Raw genomic sequence first — 23,844 nt, 5'->3', positions numbered from 1 at the left:
ATTTCTGCTAAGCAGAGCAACTGGAGCATTTAATAGGAAAAAAATTAATTAAATTAATTTGTTTATTCCTATGTCTTAGAATGGTATCAGCACATACAATTACTAATGAGTAGTTTAAAAGTTTTAAAATACTGTGATTGAGTTAATAATGTTTTGGTTGTTTCTGTGACCTGGAGCCTGCATTTCTGTGAAAGCTTCATGTTGCACATTCCAAACTCTTTTAACATAATCATTAAATCTGGGTAAATTAGGGTAAGATTTTTTTTTCCCTTTAATTGGATGAATTTGCTTTTAGTATGACAATTTTTTATCTTCAAATTTCATTTTATGTATTACTTCTCTTTTCATTTGGTTTTATTACTGTTTTGTGTCTGGTTAATCATCAACTTGTGCAGCATATTTGCAATCTGTGCAAATGAATGTCTGTATTGAATGGTTAAAGTGAAGGGATTTTTAACAATTGCTGCAAAAGTGTAGTCTCCTTTGAGTGGATTCCTTGAGCACTCATGATTTCTCAGCCATTTGTTTTGAGATAGAAATGGATCAGTGTCTGTGTCCTAAAAAATTTCAGGAGATGGGGCTTGGAAGTAGGAATGTCTTCTTTGTTTAAATATATAAGATTTTTGATAGGATTAACTGAAAAGGAGAGAGAGAGAGAGGGAATGCTTTTACAGTTTCCCAAGTGGAAGTAGTTGCTTTGTGACAACTTTTTTTTGGTATCTTATGGTTTACACTTTTACTGGCTTAGGTGTTGCTCATGAGTACCTCAGATGTTGCCTTAGTCTATGAGAATAGAGGGGAACCTGACAAATATTGCAATAAATTACCCTTGTGTCTGTAAAATAAGGCAAGTGGGAGTCTGGCTGTAGTGTGATTATTGAAGAAGCCGCTTCCAGACCAGGTTTGAGAAGCATCTCATATGCCTTAATAATCCAGCATCCATCACATTGCAGCAAGAACAGACGTTGAGCAGAAAGCCAGAGCCATCACCCTAAAACACAGGGTCTTCTTATGTCTAGCACTGGTGTATGTACATACATACAGGGCTAATGATTCCCTTTTGCTGTTTGCTTTAAAAGCCATTTGCTGGTTGCTGGTGCAGTTTGGAGCATGGCTTTTTTCTCTTTCCCTTTTTCATGTTAAAATCCCTTGTGGGTTTTTCTAATCTTTATTGCCATGAACTTGCTTCCATTCCTCATTTAGAAGGCTCAGAAGTGTAGAACACTCAACAATAAATCTGTTTAAATAGTGAGGCAGTTCCTGAACACAGATCCTTCATTTTCATAATCCTGTGAGGAATTATTGCTGCTTTTTCTCTTCAGACCAAAGCACATCTTGGCAGGAGACTTGTTCACGAGTATGGTCAGTCTCGGCTGTCAAGACTGTATCTATATATCCATGTGGATAATTTGAAGCTATCCTCGTGCCAGACTTCTTTGTGTGTAGAAGTACATCTTTGCTTTTCGCTTAGGAGAATACCTGATGTCCTTTGAAAAAAGGTTTTTGGCAACAGTTGAATTTTAAATACTCGCAGAACAACAGTAAGTGAGGGTGTACTGGATCTCATAGAGGGATTGAGCACATGTGTGTACCCACAGCTTATAAGTAACACTTTCAGAGGAGCTTCATTTAACTGTGTATTTCAAAAATGGGACTTGTATGCATGAAGCACCCCCACTAAAACAGGATCCTTGCTGTAATATATATGAAAAACCTCTCTATGACAGTTTTGTGGGATATCAAGACTATCTTGCCTTACTTTCATTTAGGTATGATTTGATTAAAGTAAAAATTGATAATTTGATTGTCCACAGCTCAATTGTTTATCTCTTCCCTTCTGTCTCTGCAGCCTAGCCTAGTGTAGTTTCTATTTGGGTATTTGAGTACTGACAGTAAGGAAATGCTGAACTCATGCTGTAGACATGCAGGTGAAACTATACTGGCTTTGTTCTGACAGGGACATTTCTCATCATTTTAGTACAAAGTATGTTATTTATCCTGATCTCTTACTTTACTCTGTTTTAGTCTCAGTGTTTCTGATCCTACTGTACGTCAAAAATTAAAATGTAGTAAAAAATGGAACAAATCTCAAAACAGATTTTTTTTTGCACATAAATTTTCAGGTCTGTGCATACCAAATAAATTACTTAAATATAACAATAAAGCTTGAGAAATTTTACCTTTTAAATGTATGTTAAAATGGGACAGAACTTTCCCAAAACACTAAGAAAAGTCGCAATTACTTCAACAATCCTTGAATATACCTCTGCATGTTTAGCCTTTCTTCTTAAGGGTACAAAAATGTTGATTTTGAAATTGGGAGCTTACTCCAAGTTGCTGCTGCCAGTATTAATTTAAACACAAAATGTCATTGGTGATCTCAGGCACATGCTGTGACTCTTTGGGATATTTTTGCAGGACTGAGAGTTGGACTCAGTGATCCTGGGATCCAAGGGGTCCTGAGTTGGATCCCTTCCAACTCAGCATATTATGTGATTCTGTGAAATTTTGATTTACAAGTTCTGAAAAAATGGGCAAAGAAAAAAAAATATTTTTTCATTTTATTTTTCTCTGGTTTTGTTTCAGTTTTTTAAACATATGCTCATTATCTAAATGCACTCCTTGTGCAGAAGTAAGTTACATTCTAAAGCAGAAATTTATTAAAGAGCTGGTGATGTTCGAAGGAGTTTGAATAAGCAAAGCAAAGATTTTTATAGTTTTTCTCAGAGTATGTTCTCACATCCTATATTATGTCTGTGTGTACAGTATTCAAAATACCTGTCACCTGCACATGGGCATAAAGGCAAGGTGTTTGTAATCTATTCCCATTTTGTCCTGCTGCTAATTGCAGTTAAGTGTACCTACAACATATCCTATCAGTTTTTCCTAAAGTAGGACAGGCTCAAGAAATTTTGAATTTTGCTAAATGTCTTATACTTCTGCACATAATACTGGAAGTGCTTGTACTCCTGCATTTAGTGCACAGAATAAGGTGAATGGGTTTAAAAGATAGGTCAAGTCTGCTTCAGGTTAGGATTTCTGTTTTCATCTCCTCCTCTTGAGCAGGTTTATGGCTTTCTGCATAGCCACATGTCCAACCACAGGAACCAGTGAAGACACTGTGGGATTCAGCCACTACAGTCCAGCTCTATGGGGAGATGAGAGTCTTCTCAAAACTCAGCATAGTAGAGAGCCGTTCCATAGTCCCCAGGAGTCAGATGGGATTTTGAGCTGTTTATTAGATGGGTTGTAGTGCTGTTTACTGTGGTTCCTTACTTGCTGAGACTCAGTGGTTTAGTTGACTTGTCTCTCATTTTCCAAGACTACATTTAATATGTAGGAGACACGTGTCCACACAGGCTGGTTTATGAAATTGCTTCATCTGTTCCTCTTCTCTTTTCAGAGGTATCCAGCCCTTTAAAAGACCAAGTCAACTCTGCTTCTAGGTTAGTGTGTCATGCAGTCTGTTTTGCTCCGCTAGGGTTTTGATAGCTGCATTTTAACTGTGTATCAAGATCTCTGCTGGGAGACCCACTTCTGTTGAGTTAAAAAGAGTGAGGGAGAAGAAATTTATTAAAGGCAAATGGTTTCTTCAGTTTGTTTTTTAGATGATTTTATGCATCTGTACGTCAAAACAGTTTGCTTTAAGATAGTTCTGCAAGTGGCCAATGCGAAGTATTTAAATTACTGATTTTCAGTGGGAGAAAATGTATGCTTAGCTTTGGAAATTCATGGAAACCTTCTGTCTTTCTCTGATTGCATGGAATTGTGAAGTTCTTGAGCTTCCATTGTGCACTAGGAATGTAACCATCTGTTTCCTTATCAGTTGTTGGCTACTGCTCATGTTCAGTACTTGTAGGGAACATAAGAAAGTTCTCTCTCTGCTCTTGTCTACAGCACTGCTGTTTGTCAACAGTGCTTCTACCTAGGCTGCACCCTGGGAGTGTTTCTGTCCTTCAATTCTGGAAATACCTGGCACTTGACACTTGCTGTTTCAGCATTTTGTTGAGTTGCTCCAGGACATTACCAGATTTACCAGTGTCTTGGATGCTGTTCATTGGCCCATTCCCATTCCATTATCCAGGGATAATTCTGCTAGCTTCCTGAACTGACATGTAACCCACATTATCCAGTAGGGTGAAGAAAGAGTTATGCCCTTGCAGGCTGTTTTTGAGAAAGGTTAATTGCCACACATTCCCAGCTGCATTTGGGGCTATCTAGGTACCTGATGGGTATGACTTTGTAGCATAGGCTGTGACAACCTCATAGAAAACTTTCTTGTGCATTTGAAGTAGTAACAGAGTTGATTATGATTATTTCATGTTTTCTTAATGTTTCTACTTTGCTTAGTTTGTGTTTCAGGTACACATGGGTTGGGTAGTATGTGTTACTTTCACAGTATGTACCCATTGCTCACAGTATATACCCATAGCATTTAAATGAAATTAGACTTTTAAATGTCACCATTGGTATGAAAATCTTCGCCTTGAGTATTCATGCTTTTGTGAAATAAATTCAGAATTCTTTTAGAAACATTTTAATGATACTAGTGTTACTTTGCTTTGTATGGAACAAGTTAGGGACATCATAGATTAGGATGGAAGGCTGATTCTGACTTCCTAACATTGAGTTCCTGTTTGCCCACTTAGCAGATGATTACTGTTTCTGTCTTGGTGGCTGGTTTCTCTTATCCTTGTAAACGAAAGGTATACTTTAATGTTACATTTAAAGCTTACAGTTCTTTGAGATTATGCCAGGTATCAGAAGTAAGAATTCCCAAAGCAGGGCTAACTAAATTTACTGACTTTAAAGTGAATATATAAAAAATTCTGTTTGGTGTAAGAAATTTGTATGATTGCACAACTTTTTGATTTATCTGTATTTCTGGACACCATAATGCTGATAATGCTGATTTTTAATCTTTCTTGTAAACTAGGCAAATGGTGGCTCGAAGTTTGCTGGACACTTTGAAGGAAGTCAGTGATGATGAGAGAGATTGTATTGCTGTGTTGGAGAGAATCAGCAGATTAGCTGATGATTCAGGTAGGTAGCCCTAAACATTTTACTGGGTTGATGTGATTAAGTAGAGGTGCTGAATCTGTATTTAGCAGAGGAGCAGTATGTTCTTTCTCCAATAATCAAACTAGGCTTCTGCAAATTCAATAAAATCATGTAAAATGTAATTTTTCTTAATCATCTCGCAAAGATGACTTTTTTCCTTACTCTTTTCATCAACAGATTTACACCCCTTCAAAAGGTAGGACTGGAGCTTTCCAGCAGTACATTTTTTAGTAATTTTTATTATGTACTTTTGCTACTCAAGAGATCTGCATGATTATTTTTGATTTATAGATCAAGATTAGTTTATTGCCTTGAAAATAAACTTGGAAACCATCTGTGCAAAAATCCCATAAGGTTTTGATAGAATTTAAATGCTGAAGTTGTTCCTTTAGACCTTTTTGGGCAGCCTGGTGTGAAGGTAAGAGAATCGGCAAGAATTGGGAAGGGTGCAAATAGAGAATCAGAGAATGGTTTAGGTTGGAAGGGACCCGCCATGGACAGGGGCACCTTCCACAAAACCAGGTTGTTCAAAGCCCCATCCAGGTCTGAACTTGAGCTCTTCCAGAGATCAGGCATCCTCAACTCCTGGGTAACCTGTTCCAGTGCCTCACCATTCTCCTAGTGAAGAATTTCAGCTTTGTATCTAATCTAAACCTGCCTTCTTTCAGTTTGACGTCATTACCTCTTATCAACACACTACATTGCCTTGAAAAAAGTCCCTCTCCAGCTTTCCTTCAGGCCTCCTCAGGTGCTAGAAAGCTTCAGTAAGGTCTCCCCAGAGCCTTCTCTTCTCCAGGCTGAACAGCCCCAGTGCCTTCAGCCTCCTCTTGTAGGAGAGATTTTCGATCTCTGATCAGTTTCATGACCCTTATCTGGACTTGCTGCTACAGGCATACTTCCTTCCTATCTTGGAATCCCTAGAGCTGGTTGCAGCACTCCCCGTGGGGTCTCACCAGAACAGAGGGGAGGGGCAGAATCCCCTCCCTTGCCCTGCTGGCTGTGCTGCTTTGGATACAGTTCAGGATGTGTTTGACTTTCTGGGCTGCAGCTGCACGTTGCTGGGTCATGTCAAGCTTCTTTAAACCAACACCTCTTAATCCTTCTCGTCTGGGCTGCTCCCAGCCCATTCTCTACCAAGCCTGTATTGGTACCAAGGTTTGTCCCACCTAGGTTCAGGACCTTGTTCTTGGCCTTAATGAACTTCATGAGGCTCACGTGGGCCCACTTCTCCATCTCACTGTCCATGTCACCAACCAAGATATTGAACAGTGTTGGTCTCAGTATTGACCCCTAAGGAGCTCTAGTTGGCACTGGTCTCCCCTTGGATATCAAGCTGTTGACCACAACTGTTGGAGTGCAGCCATCCAGCTAGCTGTTTATCTGCTGGGTGGCCATCTGTCAAATCCATGTCTCTCCAATTTAAAAACAAGGACATAAAGAGATAGTGTCAAATGTTTTGCCTAAGTCCAGGTATGTGATGTTAGTTGCTCTTCCCTTATCCAACAATATTTTAACCCCATTGTAGAAGGCCAGCATGTTTGCCAGGAATGGTTTGAGCTTAGTGAAGTTGTGTTAGCTCTTACACATTGCCTTCTTATTTTCCATGTGGCTTCTCACAGTTTCCAGGGGGATCTGCGCCATGATCTTGCTAAGGCACCGAGATGAGACTGGCCCTGTGTCTTCTTTTTTTCTCTTTTTGAAAATGAGGGGTTTGTTTTCCCTTTTCAGTTTGGTGGGATCTTCACTAGACTGCCACAATTCTCAAATACAATGGATAGTGGCATAGCCACTTCTTCCACCAGTTCCCTTAGGACCTGCAGATGCATGCATCAGGTCCTGCAGACTTGTGCACCTTCAGCTTCTTTAGATGATCTTGAACCTGATCTTCTTCTGTGGGCAGTTCTTCATTCTCCCAAACCCTACCTTCGCATTCTGGGACTCAGGTAGAAATCTTGCCACTGGAGACTGAGGGAAAAGTATAATTGAGTTCTTCACCTCGCATCACCTTAGCCTTCTCCATGTTGAGGGTAACCCCATCTCCCACTTTCTTCTAGAGTGGGCTCATATTTTCCCTAGTCTTCTTTTTATCACTGGTGTACCTATAGAACCTTTTCTGGTTGCCCTTCACATTCCTGTCCAGTTTTAATTATTTGAGGGCTTTAGTTTTCCAATCCCTGGTGGTCAGACAATTTTTCTGTATTCCTCCTAGATAACCAGTCCTTGCTTGCACCCTCTGTAGGCTTCTTTTTTTTGCTTCAGTTTGTCCAGGAGCTTCTTGTACATCCATGCAGGCCTCCTGGTGTTTTTGCTTGACTACTTCTTTGTTGGAATGCATTGCTCCTGCCCTTGAAGGAGGTGATCCTTGAATATTAACTAACTTTCTCGGGCACCTGTTCCCTCCAGGGCTTTATCCCATGGTATTCTACCAAGTAGATCCCTGAAGATGCTAAAAGTCTGCTCTTGAAGTCCAGTGTAGCTTGCTGTGCACTCTCTTTGCTGTGAGTAGGAGGGCTCTGTAGATCTCCAGTGTGTCTGTTGCTAATCAATATATTGGGACTGCTGAGTGTTCGGAATAAAAGGCAAAAGCAAAAGAATGGAAACATGTGAAAGGAGTGTTTAAAAAGTGATGGGGGAGTAGATGAAGGGAGAAGTTGTGTGAACAGAGCTGTGACAAAATTCTGGCTTAAAGATGCTCTAGAAAGAATTAAGGGCTTGATTTCTACATAGCTGATACATTTGACACACAGGAGGAAGAAGGTCTAGCAGCAAAACATCAGAAGAGATCTGGTCATTCTTTGTTATTGTTGGAATGATATGGAGAGAAATTTGTATTAAATCTCAAATGAGAAGAAAATGTTTCTTGTATTTAATGTCTGTTAGTTTTTCTCTCTTCTTCTGGAACTGCAGAAGATAATGCTTTCCAAGGGCAAAAATATATTCTGCTGAGTTCTGTTATTCTGTCATTACTGTCTTAATTTAAAACGCTTGTTTCTGTTTTTTTTTTCTGAGGGAATATCCTTGTTCAGCCAGGAAAAGTAGCCTGTTGTAAGCATTACATAATTGTATTGAGTACTTCTCCAAGGATTCTTTAAAAGGGAAAAGGAGTCACTATTCACTTACAATGAAGTGTGTCTTTAATTGAGAACAGTGGCATGCTACTGTTTATAGAGTGCTTTCCTAGCAAAGCTCTGCTTCTGAAATCTGCCTATACAGTTGCCTGTTTGTGTGGCCCTGTGAATGGTTTTGAGCACCAGAAACTTTGTGAAGCTCCACTTCAGTTTAGAAAATAGGGCAGATGTGCCAAGGGAACATGGCCTCTTGCAGCAACTTGTAGCCTTAGGCTTTTCATTGGTGACCAACTAAGTGTGTCAAATTGAAGTTTATTTAGGCAGAAATGTAGTGGAAGCCAAGAGTTGAGCTCAAATCAATTTGTTGCCTTTAACAAGGGTGGGGTACATTTTTAGTCAGGGCTGATATTTTCTCAGCGTCAGTAAAAGCAAGCAGTTCAGGCTTTTCCTGCATTGTAGAAGTTGTCTCAGATCTGCCAAACTAGTAGTGCTGGATTCTGCAGCTACCCCACAAATTAAATTTCTGCAACTTAACTGTGAGTCTTGTGCCTCAAGCAGTTGCAGTATTGGACTTGGCTGGTTTCGGTAAGACAGGTTATTAGAATATTCTTGTGTTTTAAACCATGTGAAAAATTCATTAGGGAACTAGATCTGCATTGTATCTGCTTAATAGATGAGCTTGACTATTATTCATACTGTAGCACAGTGGGTTTTATGTTTTTTTGTTTTGGCATTTTGGTTTTGTTGCAGGGGTTTTGGTTTCTCTGTGTGTATGTTTAAGGTTATTACTACTAGACTTGCTTCTTTCCATTTGCAATATTTTTTTTTTTCAATTTGTCTGTAAAACGTAAAAGCCTCTGAATTTGGAATAAGAAAACATTGTAAAGTGTGTTTTCATTTGCGTGGTTAGAGCAAGATATTTGTATGATTAGAGCCATCCTGAAGTCAATCCTTCATGTTTAAATGTTTAAATAAATAAAAATAAAAACAAACTTGGAAGTCAAACTAAACTATGACTAAGCTGAAGTCTTTTCATTTCTAGTGTTTGTCAGTCTTAGGCAGTTCTTTCCCCTCCCCCCTCAGTAGTTGGTATAATGAAGTTGGGATTGAAGAATATTCCCAAGATACAGAATATCTCTTCTCTTTCTGGGCTACTGATGCTGATTTCTATAATAGAGATGCAGCAGGGATCAAGAAATGCCAGCTATCATAAAGTTGCCAAGGGAGTCCTCTGTCCTATTAATACCTTGCAATTTCAGAAGTCTTGTAGTTGGGTTGATGTTTTGCAGACATGTTTTTTTTTTTTAAATTCTTTGAGTTTCTGGTTTGCTCCTTTGGGTTTGGTTTTTTTCCCCCACTTTTTTTCAGATTTATTTTGGTTGTTTTTAATACCTTTTAATAAGCTGGGGCTATGCTGAGACAGCCATTTCTGTGTTTAAAAGCAGAAGAATTTCTGATCATTTTCATTCTTCATCCAATGTGATAAAACTTTAAGAATCTAAATGTTGTCTTGGTTGCGCTAAATACTGTATTAATGTGGAATAAAAATTAGTCTTTACTAGAAAAATATCTGGGTCCAAATATATGATTGTACGATTGAAGAAAATTGAGAATGTGGTTTGCTATGATTGATACATATCTTGAGATACTAGCATTTTTTTGAGGCATCATGGCAAAAGCAAATATCAGCTCTAAAACTGGTATTGTAAAAACTTTTTGTCAAAAAAAAAAAAAAAGAAGGAAATAGCTTTTGATGGAAACTCATTTGGACCCTTTGAGTAAAGTTGTAGTGAATTGTATTTTGCGAAAGAGAGTTTTGATTACTATTGTATTTGCACATACAAATGATATAAAGTGTGCCTTTTCCTGACAGGGTAGTTTGGACTCTTTCTAATGAATTAATTCCAGTTTATGTGTGGGTAATCAATTAGTTCCAGTTTATGCTTGTATCCTTAAAATCACTCTTGTGTTTCTTCTGGGAAAAAATACCCACTTGAGGTGGTACAGAAAATGAGCTCCTCCCAAGTGCTGGCAGAACCCAGGATTTGCTCTGCCCTGGTGTCATGTGCCCCTGTTGTATGTACATGGCAGCAGAGAATAGCAGTTCCATGGAGGAAACCCATCAGTGGCGTTTGGGGAATAATTTACTGCCCCCGAGACCTTTGCTTGCTAAAGAAAGTTATTCTCCAAATATGAGTTCTTTGGAAGACCTTGTTTGTCTTCATTGCCGTAGTTGGGTGTTGTTGTAAAATCTGTGATTCTGCTGTGGAATTTGGGTATTTTTCAGTCCTAAATTGGATTTCCCTGCTGTCTTTGGTACTGAGTTTCCTAGAGTAGTGACTACTAAGAAAGGTACCTTGTACTGCTGTTGAATCTGCTGTTCAGTGACTTTTTGTAATTTCTCTGTTTTTTAGGGATGTTAGGTATGACTTCCAACTTAGATGTTTTTATGGTATCTTTGAACCTGTACAAGCCAAGAAGTAGTTTGGCATATAAGCCCAGTGCTTGGCAAATCTTAAGTTATCCCCCATAAATCCCTGCTAGATTAAACATGTTTATCTTTGTATTAAGACAGCTGGATCTTCTTCATTCTCAAATGTAGACTAGCCACAGGCTTGTGAGAGCTTCAACAAGGGCCTTATGTCTGAGTTTTTCACTTAAGTAAATTAGTATAATTCAAACTCTTTTTTTTTTTTGGTACCAGCTTGTGAGTGGCGTAGATGATAGAAGATTTCATCTCTGTGTGCTGAAGTGCGATTAACTGGCTTTGGAAGTTAGCCCCAGCCACAATTACTGCATTATTGGCATTTTGCTTAGCATGCAAGAGGCTCCAGAAGCTTTAAATCTTATTTTCTGAAGTTTCTTTAAAAGTGAGAATCTGTATCTTCGTTTCTAAAATACATGTGTAGTTTAGCTTACTATGAAATAGATACACATAGGTATCTTATTAAAAAATGGTGGGGGAAAAATAAAATTACATCCTGAAGGGCTGATGCTTATTTGTCTATATATAGCCAACTAGGATGTTTTTCTTCTGAATGAAAAGTAATCTCTTTACTGCAAAGAACCAACTGTAAATGCAGTTTCCAAAACAATCTAATTTTGAAAACAATTATTAGGTTAATTGGTCATTAAGTTTTGAAGCTCTATAATCAGGCTTAATGTGGATGGCCTCACAACCCTAATTACTTAATAATGTGCTTAAATGGTTTTATTAATGTAGCTTCAATTACTGCTGTTGGTATTTTGAGACATGCCAACATTACTTACCTGTCAAACAGCACATACTGCAGCATTTCATTTAACAAAAATCTTCATATGTAAGCAATATTAATGGGAATGCTACTATTTGCCTTTCTCAGCTACTAATATCTCCAGCTGTATTTTCTTCCCCATCTTCATGTTTCAGGATTTTCCATACCTCATCACTCACCTTGTGCTATGCTAAGAATTTTTTCCTGTGCTTGATGTAAACCTCTTTTGTCTCTCCATGCATCTGATGAGTGACTAACAGTGACTTTACCCTCCCTCATTAGTCTGTGTTTCACTCATTGCTCTGCCAGTCAGTAATGAAATCCATTTCTGGTTAGTAGGAGAAAAGAGCCTGACTAGTGAAGCAGCACATGTGTCAGACACATCAGCCTTTCTGCTGGACTCCTAAGCTAAAAGGATGGTCTCTGGTTACAGTGTATTTCCACTTGTCTAGCTTTTCTTTTATCTCTGAAAGAGGTAGGAAAGTCAGAGAGAAAGATGAAATGGGAAATGGTAGAAATCAAAAGGGAAAATACATATGTTTGTAGAAGGAAAAAAAGAAGGAAATGGAAAGTTTCCTTCGGGGAAAGAAGAGGGTAGATAAAGCTGTGTCAGGGAGGTTTAGGTTGGGTATTAAGAAAAGTTTCTTCACCCAGAGAGTCTGAGCCGTGGAACAGGCTCCCCGGGGAAGTGCTCATAACATTTGGACAGTGCTCTCAGGCACATTATGTGACTCCTTGAGGTGGTCCTCTGCAGGGCCAGGAGTTGTACTTTGATGATCCTTCTGGGTCCCTTCCAACTCAGGGCATTCTGTGAATTATTCTTTTATAGAATGGAGCTGTTAATGAAAAGCCATGCAGTTGCACCTTTCCCTCACAACCCCTAATAAGAGCAAAGGGCAATATTATAAATGTTCAGATGTACTTAAAACATTCATAAAAATTGTTAGTTAAAGCAGCTTTAACATCGTCAGTGGTTGTTCTTCATATACAGTTTTACAACACAAAAACCTTTCCTCACAAATATAGTGGAAGTTCACTGCTGCTTGTATTTCAGAATGGTCATAGTGGGATAATGAAAGCATTGCAGACTTTTTTCTAAATACTGTATGTTGCTGCAGAATAAAGCATTGTGAAATAAATCTAGTTGTCAGGTGGCTCTGGAATAATGACTCAATTTATAAAAAACTGCTCTGAGGCAATTAGTTGGTATTATACTTTGCAGTTCTAAAATAATCCCCTTTTAATTTCCAGTATGCAACTGATGGTGGTACATTGCTTCCTCATAGCTGAAGTGGAATAGAGAGTGAATTGAAGCCTCAGCAGGGTTGAAGTAAACATTACACATTTATATATACAAGCTGAGTGTATGTGCTAGTAGCTGAGTGAGCATGCTGACACTTTACATGAGACATGGTGTGAGATTTTAGGGGAAATGTGTTTTTTTCATGGTTGAAGAAGAAATAGTTAATTACTTCTATGATTTTGGAGTCAGTTTAGGATGTTGATTTGAATGGTCATTTGTGAAATAGCTAAAAGTGCGGGTTTATTTATGCAGAAAAAAGGTATGTGCAGGTTCTGGAGATGTTGATTTGAACATAGGGATGGTTTTATGTGGTCTGAAAATGAAGAGAGGTAGAACTGTGCAAACTTCTTTTCAAAATTATTTAATGAACAGAAGAAATGGAAGCTATTTTCACTGTCTTCTGTCATTCTCTTGGTTTTGCTTGATTCCTAAAATTCAGTTCAGCGTAATTCTGTATCTAGGTAATATACAAGATATGATAGAATGAAATAAAATGCTACTGGTAAGGAAATCTAGTCTTTTATTAATATTTACTTCAATGTCTTTGTTCTAACAAATTGCAGGCTTTCTTTTTAGTAGATTGCTACTTTAAGGAATAGATAGACATGTACTTTCAAGAGATAGTTTGAGAAGATCAGCATTTAAAAATACTTTCTTTGCCAAACGGAAAAATACTGTTCCAGGCAAATGTTATGTAGAACCTAGCTGTACACAGAGATTTTTCCAGGCTGCCTAAAATAGAAACTTGACGCGAAGCAAAATTCTCCTCAGGGATTTTGTTTATACTGTGTGAAAGCCTGCTCCTTGACTACACTGTACAGTGCAAAAAAAACCCAGAATGCAGACGTATGCCCCAGCTGGATGAGCTTATGCTTTAGGAAGCAACACGTAACTGCTGTGTACTATTCACTGTGTTGATAATTGTGCTGGTTTTTGCAGAGGTAGAGTTAATTTTCTTCATAGTTACTAATATTGGGCCATGTTTTGGATTTGTGTTGGAAACAGTGTTTAAGCTGCCTTAAATTTATGAGCAGGGAACAAAACAATGCAGGGTAGTGCTCAGGTCTTCACTGCAAGTGTGGAAGGAACTCATACACTGCTTCCCATGGGCAGGCAGCTGTTCAGCTAGCCCCAGGAGAACAGGGCTCCATCACACCTGACAGTGACTTGGGACGATAAACACCGCCATTCCAAACTTCCTCCCATTGCTCCTTCTTCCTTCAGCTCTATGATCAGCATGACACCATGGTCTGGGATGTCCCTGTGGTCACTTGGGATCAGCTGTCCTGGCTGTGTCTCCTCTTTATGCAACACCTGCCAGTTGCTGGTGAGGTGGGGTGAAAGGCAGAAGAGGCCCTGGCTCTGTGTAAGTGCTGCTCAGCAGTAACTAAAACACCCCTGAGTTATCAACACTGTATTCCTGCAAAACTCAAAAACATGGCCCTGAACCAGCTACCATGAAGAAAATTTAACGCTGTCCCGGCCAAAACCAGCACAATGACCAAGCTGTAAATTTGGTTTTAAACAACAGGGAAGTTTAAACTGAAATGGCAGACACTGTTATGTATTGAAGCCTCCTGGAATCCCAGCTTGGAGCTGCCACATATTCAGGCTAAAGGCAAAGCTGAGGAATAGATGGAGGGAATGAGAAAGCTGTGACTTCAGTGGATGTTTTTGGCATTGTTGCTTGGGTCTTAAGGAAACATAATGCAAAAAAAAGCTCTACTGTAACTGCATCAGACTGTGAGATTAGGCTCTATTCAGTACACACTGGAACATATGCTTCAGCCTTTGGAAGAATTGAGCTCTTATCTAAATTGGTAAGCTTAAGGTTCAGGTTCTTGCATAGCAGCAGTAATTCCCCAGAACAGCACAAATGCCTTTTGATGGCGAATTACGGTGTTGTGTTACACAGCCAGTTCCCTACACAGCGCTCCTTGTTTGTTGCTTTGAATCGACCGTACAAAGATCCCAGAGCCGTGTACTTAAAAGTTAGGGAATGTAAGAACTAAGGTGACTTTACAGTTCTAATTCATTCCTGGGCATGAATGTTTCAAATCTTTAATTGCATCGTCTCATCATGTGTTCTTTACAAAGCCAGGGCTGACTTAGTAGCTCAGGAAGAAAGGGGCTCACTTTACATCTGCAGGTCTTTAGTATTGTCAGGCAGCTGACAATAAGTGCTGCATAATAGATGAACCCTGTTCTGAAGGAAGAGGATCTTGTGTTTTGGTAAATCCTGCACTCTTACTGAAGTGCTTCATGAAGAAATGTATGAATCCAGTTTCACAGCAAACCTCATCAATTTGGGGAAAGGGAGTGTTGTCATTGCTTTACCAGTGGGTGGGGAAACTGTAGAGGTGTCAAAGAATTATGGAAACAGTCTCCCCATTTTGAGTTCCTGGTGTCCAAAGTATGTGCACAGCTCTTGATGTGCTTAATACAGAGTTCTTGTTAGCTTTGATTGCAGAGGTACTTCTTCAGCATCAAGACAGAGTTCAGACTGCAATCAAATGAGTAGTGTGCAGTTACTCTGTGAAGAGCCTGGCTTGAACATTGTATACAGCTTCACACTAGGCAAAGGAATAAATTGGCTTTCTCAGCATTTTTGTTTCTTTCCCTCAGTTCTAGGACCTTCTTTTACCATTGCTTGCTTCCATCATCAGGCAGTTCTGCTGCTTGAGGGAATTGTGTGATTGCACAGGGAGATCAATATTAAGTGCCAGTTCTTGCTGTTTAATGATGCTGCTGTGGCGAGGCAAAAGCTGCATCAGCTAGATCAGTTTTTTGATAGGGTTTATTGTCTGGCTGCATGAACAGTAGCATTGGCATAAATGGACGCTGTGGGTTTTGTGTCTGGGAGGGTGGGAACTGCCTGAAGCAAATTTAGAAGCCATTTAAGAAGCACTGCTGCCAAAGAGGCAGCCTCAGTCAGATTGATTTTGCTTACTATTTATCCCCTTTAACCTCTGCCTTCCCTCCCTGCCCCCAGTCATCTTCTGTCTGCCACAAGAAACAAGGCTTGGGTCCTAACATGGGAGAACAAGATCCTAGGGATAAGTGTTGTTGCAAAAGTCTCTTGTACCACTAGATCATGTCCTGGGCATGTCTTGAAATAACAGCCTTATGGGAAAGGTGGGCATGAGGTCTCCCAGCCCTGACTTTGGGCACTGGTTCCCATTTCTTGTCCATTAAGTTCCCATCCTCCTTGCCCAGCCTGTGGTTTCTCTTGCTCTGTTTGTCATCTACACCCTTTCCAAACAAATTGCTCTTGGAACAGGGACTGTGTACAGCCTGTTTGCAGAGATAATGTCCTTATTTCAAAATGTACTCAGCAAGGAAGGACTTTTCCATTTGTAGTTGCTCTGCTTTCAGTGGATACTGGGCGGTTGCAAATGGAGGGTGTTTGCAAGGCTTTTTTAACTCAACCACCTTTGGGCAGGTTGTCACAAAGTTGGAAAGAAACACACCAATGTGTCAAAGCTGGCATATAAAAGGGCTCCTTTCTCAGGCACACTTCAAGCACCTCTTCCAGAGCTGAAGAAGCCAGGCCTAGTCAGATAAAATGACCAGAACTAAATTAAATGTAAAATAGATATTTTTGCCGGCTTGACTCTTGAAAGCACCTGATCTACTTTGGTTTATCCTACCCCCCCGCCATAGCACCTCATCCTAATGCACCTTCTCTTACTTGTGTTCAAAGGACTGCTCTGGCAAATGCTTATAAGGAAGCAAAAGATGAGTTACTATGATAGGAATATTTTCTTTCTTTGCATTAGTATGATTTGGAGACTTCAACTTTCATAATTAATAATGTCATTAACTATTAGTTTGTCCTAGTTATAGGTTCATATTTTAGTCAGCTGTTACATTTAGTGCTACAAATATAGTGTTTGATCACTAGACTAGAGTTCAGCATTTTGCTAGGGTGTGCATTTTTGTTAGATGTGCTAAAACTTGTGCATAGTTTGTGTAGCGTTCTTCGGGATCTAACTTCTTCAATACAAACTTCAGGATGCCTGTATTGCTTATGGACTTCAACCTGCACATGCTTCAGAACATCTGAAGTTTAAATAAAAATGTTTTTCTCCATTTGGGAAGAGATACAGAGCAGATTGGAAGATTGTTTTTTTACTTTATTGTCATGAACAGAAAGCCTATACAATATTGATTTATCTGAGACTTCATTTTGTGTTTTGCAACTTGGTCAGCAACTCATAAACTTTCCAGAGTATCCCTGGAAGTGTTCAAGGCCAGGCTGGACAGGGCTTTGAGCAACCTGGTCAAGTGGAACCCCTACCCCCAGGGGTTGGAACCAGATGATCTATAAGGCCCCCTCCAGCTCTGATTCTGGTGTGTTCTTCTGTAGGAAGAGTAATTTAAGCCTATAGTGAAAGAATTGGAGCCCATAGGCATTTAATTACTTTGTGTGCAGTGATCTTTTCTGTTCTCATTTTCTTCAGAGAAGACTGCACACAGCAGGGGACTTGCTTTGTCTTTGTTATGTTTTATTCAGACCTGAGTTTACACTTATAGCCAATGTTCAAGAAGGCCAAGTGCTGCACACATTCGCCATATTAAATGCAGATGCATATTGCGTGCTTCTGTTTAACAGAAGGTTGTATTTTTAATGAATCATGTTAATTACAGGTATTCCAAGGAAGATGGTTCAGGTTATGCCACTAAGTTTTGCCTGAATAACTTTTAGGTAAAAACTCAGTAAGGCACATGTATCTATCCTGTGACATACATATCTTACTATTTAAAATATTGTAAATTAAATTAGTATAATTTGAGAGAAATTGGTGGGTTTTGTTACATCTTTTTGTAGGTGATTAATAGACCAGTGGTAACTGCATATGTCAGCAAATCCTGAAAGGGCAGAAGTCCTTAGTTCTGATTTTTTTTTATCCTCATGGAGAAGTTAGGCACGTAATAAGGTCCCGCGTCTTAAACTGAATCTGTTTTTCTAATAGTTGGAATTTAATCCACTCCTATATTGTTTTTCTTGCTTCTTCTCTCATCCCCCAGATGCTTGTGCATGTTCTTTGGGGATTAGGATTCATCCCAGTGCTTCATTTCTTGAATTTAAAAACTGAATTAAGTATTTTTAAAATAATCACCAACTTTGGTGAGAAATGCATCTCAGAGGTTGAACAGAAGCAGCTGGAAAGATGCAGGACCTTTTCCATCTAACGATGATATCAGTAGCCTTAAAAGCAAAGAATGAAGAGCAGCATCTGTGGTTATGGCTGGCTGTCCTGCTCAGTGGGATTTTTCCCATCTGAGAGGCTGTGTTCCTTTCAGTTTCTTTCTTCTCACAGTAATACCAGTTCTGGCCTGACTTTCTGCACAGGAGGTTTCTGTGAAGTAGGTGGTGCTTGTAGGGAGTTTGGATAATTCTGATACTCGTAACATTTGGTGGCTGACTGTCTTGTTTTATTACTAAGAGTGTGAGATGTGACTTTTTAGTAGTTTGGCAGGACAGGATATAATTTAACCTGGTTTTGTGAAAAGATGGTCGAAATGAAGCTTGACAAACACACTGACATGAACATGAGAACATACTTTGTATGTAGAGTACTGTAAGAAGCTTACTCTGGCAGGATCTGGGAGCATGCTTGTAAACATATATTGTGCCTTTTTCTGGTTTTGTTTTGACCTTTACAGAGCCAACAGTGCGGGCAGAACTGATGGAACAGGTGCCTCATATTGCTATGTTCTGTCAAGAAAACAGACCTTCCATCCCTTATGCTTTTTCCAAATACCTGCTGCCTATTGTGGTGCGATACCTTGCAGACCAGAATAACCAGGTAAGTTTCTTGTAGTTCACTAGCTGTAGTTCACTACTTTTGTGATGCCAGATTATTTAAATTTAGCATCATACAAGTGTGTTATAGTTTGGGATATAAGGATTTGGAATGGACATTAAATACATAGTACTATGAATTTATTCTGAAAAAGTATTAAAAACTTCTAAAGAAAATGTAATGATAGTTTTTTACATCTAACGTGATCTGTCCTGTTTTGGTGCCTTTTATCTGGTATTGTATGGACAAAACCAGTCATTTAAACAAGCTTACATAATTTAAATTCTGGAAAAAGGAACGGTAGTAATGTATAATTCAGTTTTTTTAGCACCAGGTGTACCTTCATTACCAGGTATTTGTATATCAGTCCAATGTTTTGGATTGAACTCATGTGGTTTATTACTCTGGCTGCTAAGTTAGCTTGTCCAAAGCTTTCTTGAGGCTTCTCCGGTCATTTCAGACTAGACTAATGCTAGTTGATACATTATTTTCAGTATTTTAGGCTTCTTGAGTTTGTCACTTTTTTCCTTGCCCTTTTCAAAATTTACATTGTTAAAAATAACTAGCCAAACCTGTTTTTCTTAGTAGTTGTTTTACTAATTCACGTATAATGCAACAACACTACTTTCGTTTGATATTCTCCTGCTAGAAGATTCAGTGATTATTTTCATTGTTTTATCCTCTGTTGAATAGTTCATTGGGCTGTGGATCCCTGAAACAGAGCTCAAAAGCGTTTCCAAAATTCCTGCATTGCGGTATATGTAGTCTCTTGCTGTATGCAGTGTTTTCTCTTCTGATAAAATTACTCCTTTTAGAAGCAAGGGTTTAGCCAGCTATGAAGTCAATAATGGGTATCTTGTTTTTGTACAATTTTTTTAAAAAATGGGACTAACCAAAATCGTGTCTCAGAATTTAAAAGGATTGGAAATAAACACGATTTTTCTTGCCAAACTATTGCTTGTTAATCTCAGAAAAAGAGGATTTGTTTAGTAAAATTGATCATCCTTAAAAATTTGTTGCTCTCCATTAATTGTGCTGCTTTTTCCTCATGCATTTGCATGAGATTTGCCATGACTGCTCTTTTTGACATCAAAACAAATTGCGTGTGAACCCAAGAAACACCCACACATTGTCAACCAAGGCAGGTGTCCGCCTCCATAATTCCCAAAACACAGGACAGCAAACATGAAGTGCTTGCAAAAGCACTCTTGGAGCACTTGTCTTCTCACTGTGTGCAGTTAGTACTGCTGTGTGTTGGTATGTAGGTACAGCTTCCAAAATGCAGGACACGTGTATTTCACCAAATAATGGTCTCTTTGAATTGCTTAGTTCAATTTTTGTCTTTTTATGGCAGGTAAGAAAAACAAGCCAGGCAGCGTTGTTAGTGCTGTTGGAGCAAGAACTCATTGAGAGATACGATGTGGAGACCAAAGTGTGCCCTGTGCTGATAGATCTGACAGCTCCAGACAGCAACGACGATGTGAAGACAGAAGCTGTGGCTGTAAGTAACAGCAGTATCAAATTACACAGCCAAAAGTCTGCTTGAAGCCTTGATAGTACAGTGGTGGTGTGTTTTCAAGTTGCACAGCCATTGCTAAAAAGAAAACGTTACATTCCCTCTCCATAACAAATCTGTAACTTCTGTGCTGTGTCAAGTTAAGATTTAAATTCAATAGCTTATATATACTGTAAAAAAAAAAAAAAAGCCCAGCTGGACAAGACAGTGCAGGGGATTCATTTTATCGACTCCTAAAGCATCTGCTGTGTTGGCTTTTTAGTTTTTTTAAGGTTTGTCTGTTTATTTTATGGAAGTTTAAATTGCCTGTGTGGAAAATTTCCATCAGTTCAAAAGCTCTAATGCCTCAGTTCTGTTGCTCCTTGCTGTTTGTCTGTTCTCTATTGATTTTGTTGTTTTATTGGACAAAGTAATAAACATCTGAGTTGATTAACTCATGGTTGATTGCTGGGGAGTTTTTTTGCATTAGACACAACCTTTGTAATTGAAATGTATGTGTTGAATTAAAATAGTAAGCACATTAGTTAATTTAGGATGAAGAAATGGCAGATATATGCCCTTTTGTTTTCTTCGGGTTTTTGGAATTTATATTGATAATTTCTGCTGGGTGAGTTTTTTTCTTTTCTTTTTGCTTGAGAGAGACCTCATTTAACATTTTACTTTCCTACAGTGGCTGCACTGATAAACAGTAAAAAGGCTCCAGCACTGTTGTATTTGGCACCAAATTTCACTGCTTCTCGATGAAGCTTACAACTACATAAGGGAACAAAGTATAAGCAAATTAGTTTTATCTGTCTTTATGGTTTGGAAGGTATTGAAAGTTGACAGAAATTTTTGTACCTCATCAACCCCCTAGAGGTTAGAAAAACCATCATTTGTTATTATAGGGGAGTGCATGTAAGTAGTTCTACTGACATGACTGGGAAAGGTAAACATAAAATTCTTTTTGCTTTTTAAAGCTAATTTTTTTTAAAGTGTTAGTACAAATTAGAATGAAAGAGCAGTTAGAGGGAAGAGTTCTTTTTTTGGTGAGATATATTTCTTTTGGAATTTTATGTTTGGGAGTTGCATATATGCAGTATAGTGTTGTAATTAATTTTAAACTATACAGGACTCAGAAGTCTCTTAAGCATGTTAGTTGTCAATAATTTTCTGTTTATTGTGCATATATACATTTCATATTGAAATAGTAAAAGAATCATGTACTTTTTTTTTAGACTTCTCTTGGGTAACATAGGAGAATAATTTCTAAGAGTCTAGTTATCTTTGTTAGCTGAGAATTTGATTCAGTTTATTGGAAGGTCAATGTCATCTTCTACACCTGTGTTGTGTCACAACAACGAAATGGGAAACACAGTTCTTTGCAAAAGTGGCCAAACCTTTTCAATTCAAATGGGGTTTTGTTTTCAATATTATTCACAGTTTTCAGTAAAATTATGTTCATCTGAATGAAAAATAGGTGTAAAAAGCCTGTGCTTAGCTGACACAGAACGGTGTGTTATTCAAGCATCTCTGATTGGTGTTTGTCTTGTCATTAGATCATGTGCAAAATGGCCTCCATGGTTGGAAAGGACATCACAGAAAGACTTGTGCTTCCCAGGTTCTGCGAGATGTGCTGTGACTGCAGGATGTTCCATGTCCGTAAGGTATGAATTATGAGTATCTGGTCTTGGTTATCTGTGCAAAACGTGTCATGTGCTTGCAACTTGCATGTGACTAAGAAACTTTCCTGGTAGATCTCATTTGTGATTTGTCTAAGAAAGCTGTGGGGGTTTTTGTGGTTTGCATTTCCACAGATTTTAATATTTGACACTGAGATTTTTTTTCCAGAATTGTGACCCTTATTACTAGAAACAAAGAAAGAATCTGCTTGTCCTTATGCTGTAGATAGTTGCAGTGTGGTTGGGCATATGTCCTTAAGGTTGTGTTGGTAGCCAGGAATACATGAGCCAACAGTGGCTGATAGAGCATCAGCCACCTGAGCTCATATCTCTGTGCACAGATGGAATTAAAGATGCTCATCTTCATTAAAGGTGAAGTAAACCAGTATTCCATCATGATGTTTAGGTGTAGAGGCTGTGCTTTGGTCTCATCCTGCCACTGAATAGCTTCTTTCCCTTGATAGCTGCATCTGCTGTTTACTTTGACAGCACTTCAAATTTTATCCTCTTTTCATTTAAGTTCTGGGGTGGTTCTGTGATTAAAAATGACTGACTAATTTTGAAGAAAAAGAAAATTGTTTGTTTTTAAAAGCCATGGAAAGTGATAGAATGGGAAAGTAGCACCAAAACACGTTTTTCTGATTTTAAAAGTTGGGAGTTTTTTTCCCCTTGGATTTTACTGTATTGAAATCTGTGATCTTAGTCTTTATTTCTTGCATTTTGTCTGCAAGGTGTGTGCAGCCAATTTTGGAGATATCTGCAGTGTGGTTGGACAGCAAGCCACCGAAGAAATGCTGGTAAGCCATTTCTTAAAGGGTTTTTCTTCTTAATACAATTCAGGAGTGGAGCCAGACAAGCTACAGAAGAAGGGCAGTTCATGAGAGATTGCAGATACAGAGGGAATGTGGCAGGGGGGATAAAGTGTTGGGAGTGGTGAGGCTTATGTATTGATTTAATCTTTTCAAGTCAGTTTTCCGTTTTTTTTTTCAAACAGCCTCCTGGAAAGGAGGGAAAGAGAAAGAAAGATAAAAGGAATAAGTAAATCTTGGAAATAACAAAGGAAAATAAAGGGAAGAGAGGCAAATTCAAAATGGAAAAGCAGGGAACTGGAGGGAGTGGTGAGAAGAGGATCTTTAGCTGTGTCCACATTCCCATGGTGGGTCTGGGGAGCTGGTGGATGTTGAAAGATTTGGAGACACAAGGCTAGGGAGCAGAAATCAGCTTGGCAGTCTCTGGGATCCTTTTTCAAGCTTTCTCCTCTTGGGAATATGGATCGTGAGCTTGTTGAGGGCCAGCAGAGGCTGATGAATCAATGCCCTGAATTAGTGAGGGACTTATAAGGACAGAGTGTAAATGCAGGACTTATATGCAGAGTGTAAATGACTTCAGCCAGAGGCCCTGCAGCTTTTTGCAGTTGTGGTGTTGGGACTAGTAGACTTGTGGTGGTTCTCATGCCATTTCTCATGTTCTTAATGCATTTGCTACATTTTTCTCTAGCTATTGAATGATTCAAGTCATTTGATAGAGAAGTTTAGTTGTGTGGATTTGCATCCCGTATGCTTCCTGGTTTGGGATGTAAATTGATTTCTCTCATACAATTGCCTTTTTAGTGATTAGCATAATGAATTTGGATTAAAACTTTGTAGAGGGTGCAATTAGAGCTACTATGAAATAAAAAAGTGTTGATTATTTCATTTGAAAGCAATAACTTGTGTCAGGACAGCTGGGATTCTCTTTCTATAACAGAAAAGGCCATTTTCTACTCTTCTTGGATGATTGTTAGGAAAAAGGAAAGGTATAAAAAGCTGAATGATAAAGCTTCATTTTCTAACGTAAAAGCTTTTTTTAATTAGAGGCAAAACCCAGAAAACTTGGCTACAGTGAGTAGGAGCAGCTGAACATCTATAACTGTGAACAAGGCTGTAGCAACAGCCATTGGATTACTCGTATTTTGTCACTGTGCCTGTTGCAAGCCAAGGCAGCCGAGCATGTCTGTGCCTCACCTGCACTCTGTCCACGCTTACCGTTACTGTTCAAAAACCCCAAGCACATGAGCACCTTCAAAATGCTTCAGTTTTATTAGTAAAACCACTTCTCTGTTCAAACATGTTTTGTCTTGATCAGCTTGTCTTTCTCTCATTCCCCTGTTCCTCTTTGCAGTTCATGTCCTG

The 23,844-nt window shown here is 38.8% G+C and overlaps 1 protein-coding gene across 10 annotated transcripts in view; it reads left to right on the top strand.

Moving 5' to 3' along the window:
- The window catches only part of PPP4R1 (protein phosphatase 4 regulatory subunit 1), a 64,522-nt gene that overhangs the window by 16,890 nt on the left and 23,788 nt on the right, over positions 1-23,844 (top strand). For 8 of the 10 annotated variants that reach the window (XM_056483337.1, XM_056483336.1, XM_056483333.1 and 5 more), the window contains 5 exons: positions 4,937-5,043; positions 18,357-18,499; positions 19,851-19,997; positions 21,551-21,658; positions 22,405-22,470. In XM_056483337.1, coding sequence (XP_056339312.1) covers positions 4,937-5,043; positions 18,357-18,499; positions 19,851-19,997; positions 21,551-21,658; positions 22,405-22,470 — 571 coding nt within the window. The remainder of the gene's footprint in view (positions 1-4,936; positions 5,044-18,356; positions 18,500-19,850; positions 19,998-21,550; positions 21,659-22,404; positions 22,471-23,844) is intronic. The other 2 variants (XM_056483339.1, XM_056483338.1) reach the window with 1 other exon arrangement.

This window comes from Oenanthe melanoleuca, chromosome 2 (genome assembly GCF_029582105.1).
Source record: "Oenanthe melanoleuca isolate GR-GAL-2019-014 chromosome 2, OMel1.0, whole genome shotgun sequence".
Classification (NCBI taxonomy): domain Eukaryota; kingdom Metazoa; phylum Chordata; class Aves; order Passeriformes; family Muscicapidae; genus Oenanthe; species Oenanthe melanoleuca.
The sequence above is the reverse complement of the archived record's forward strand: the minus strand, read 5'-3'. Positions and strand labels throughout refer to the sequence as shown.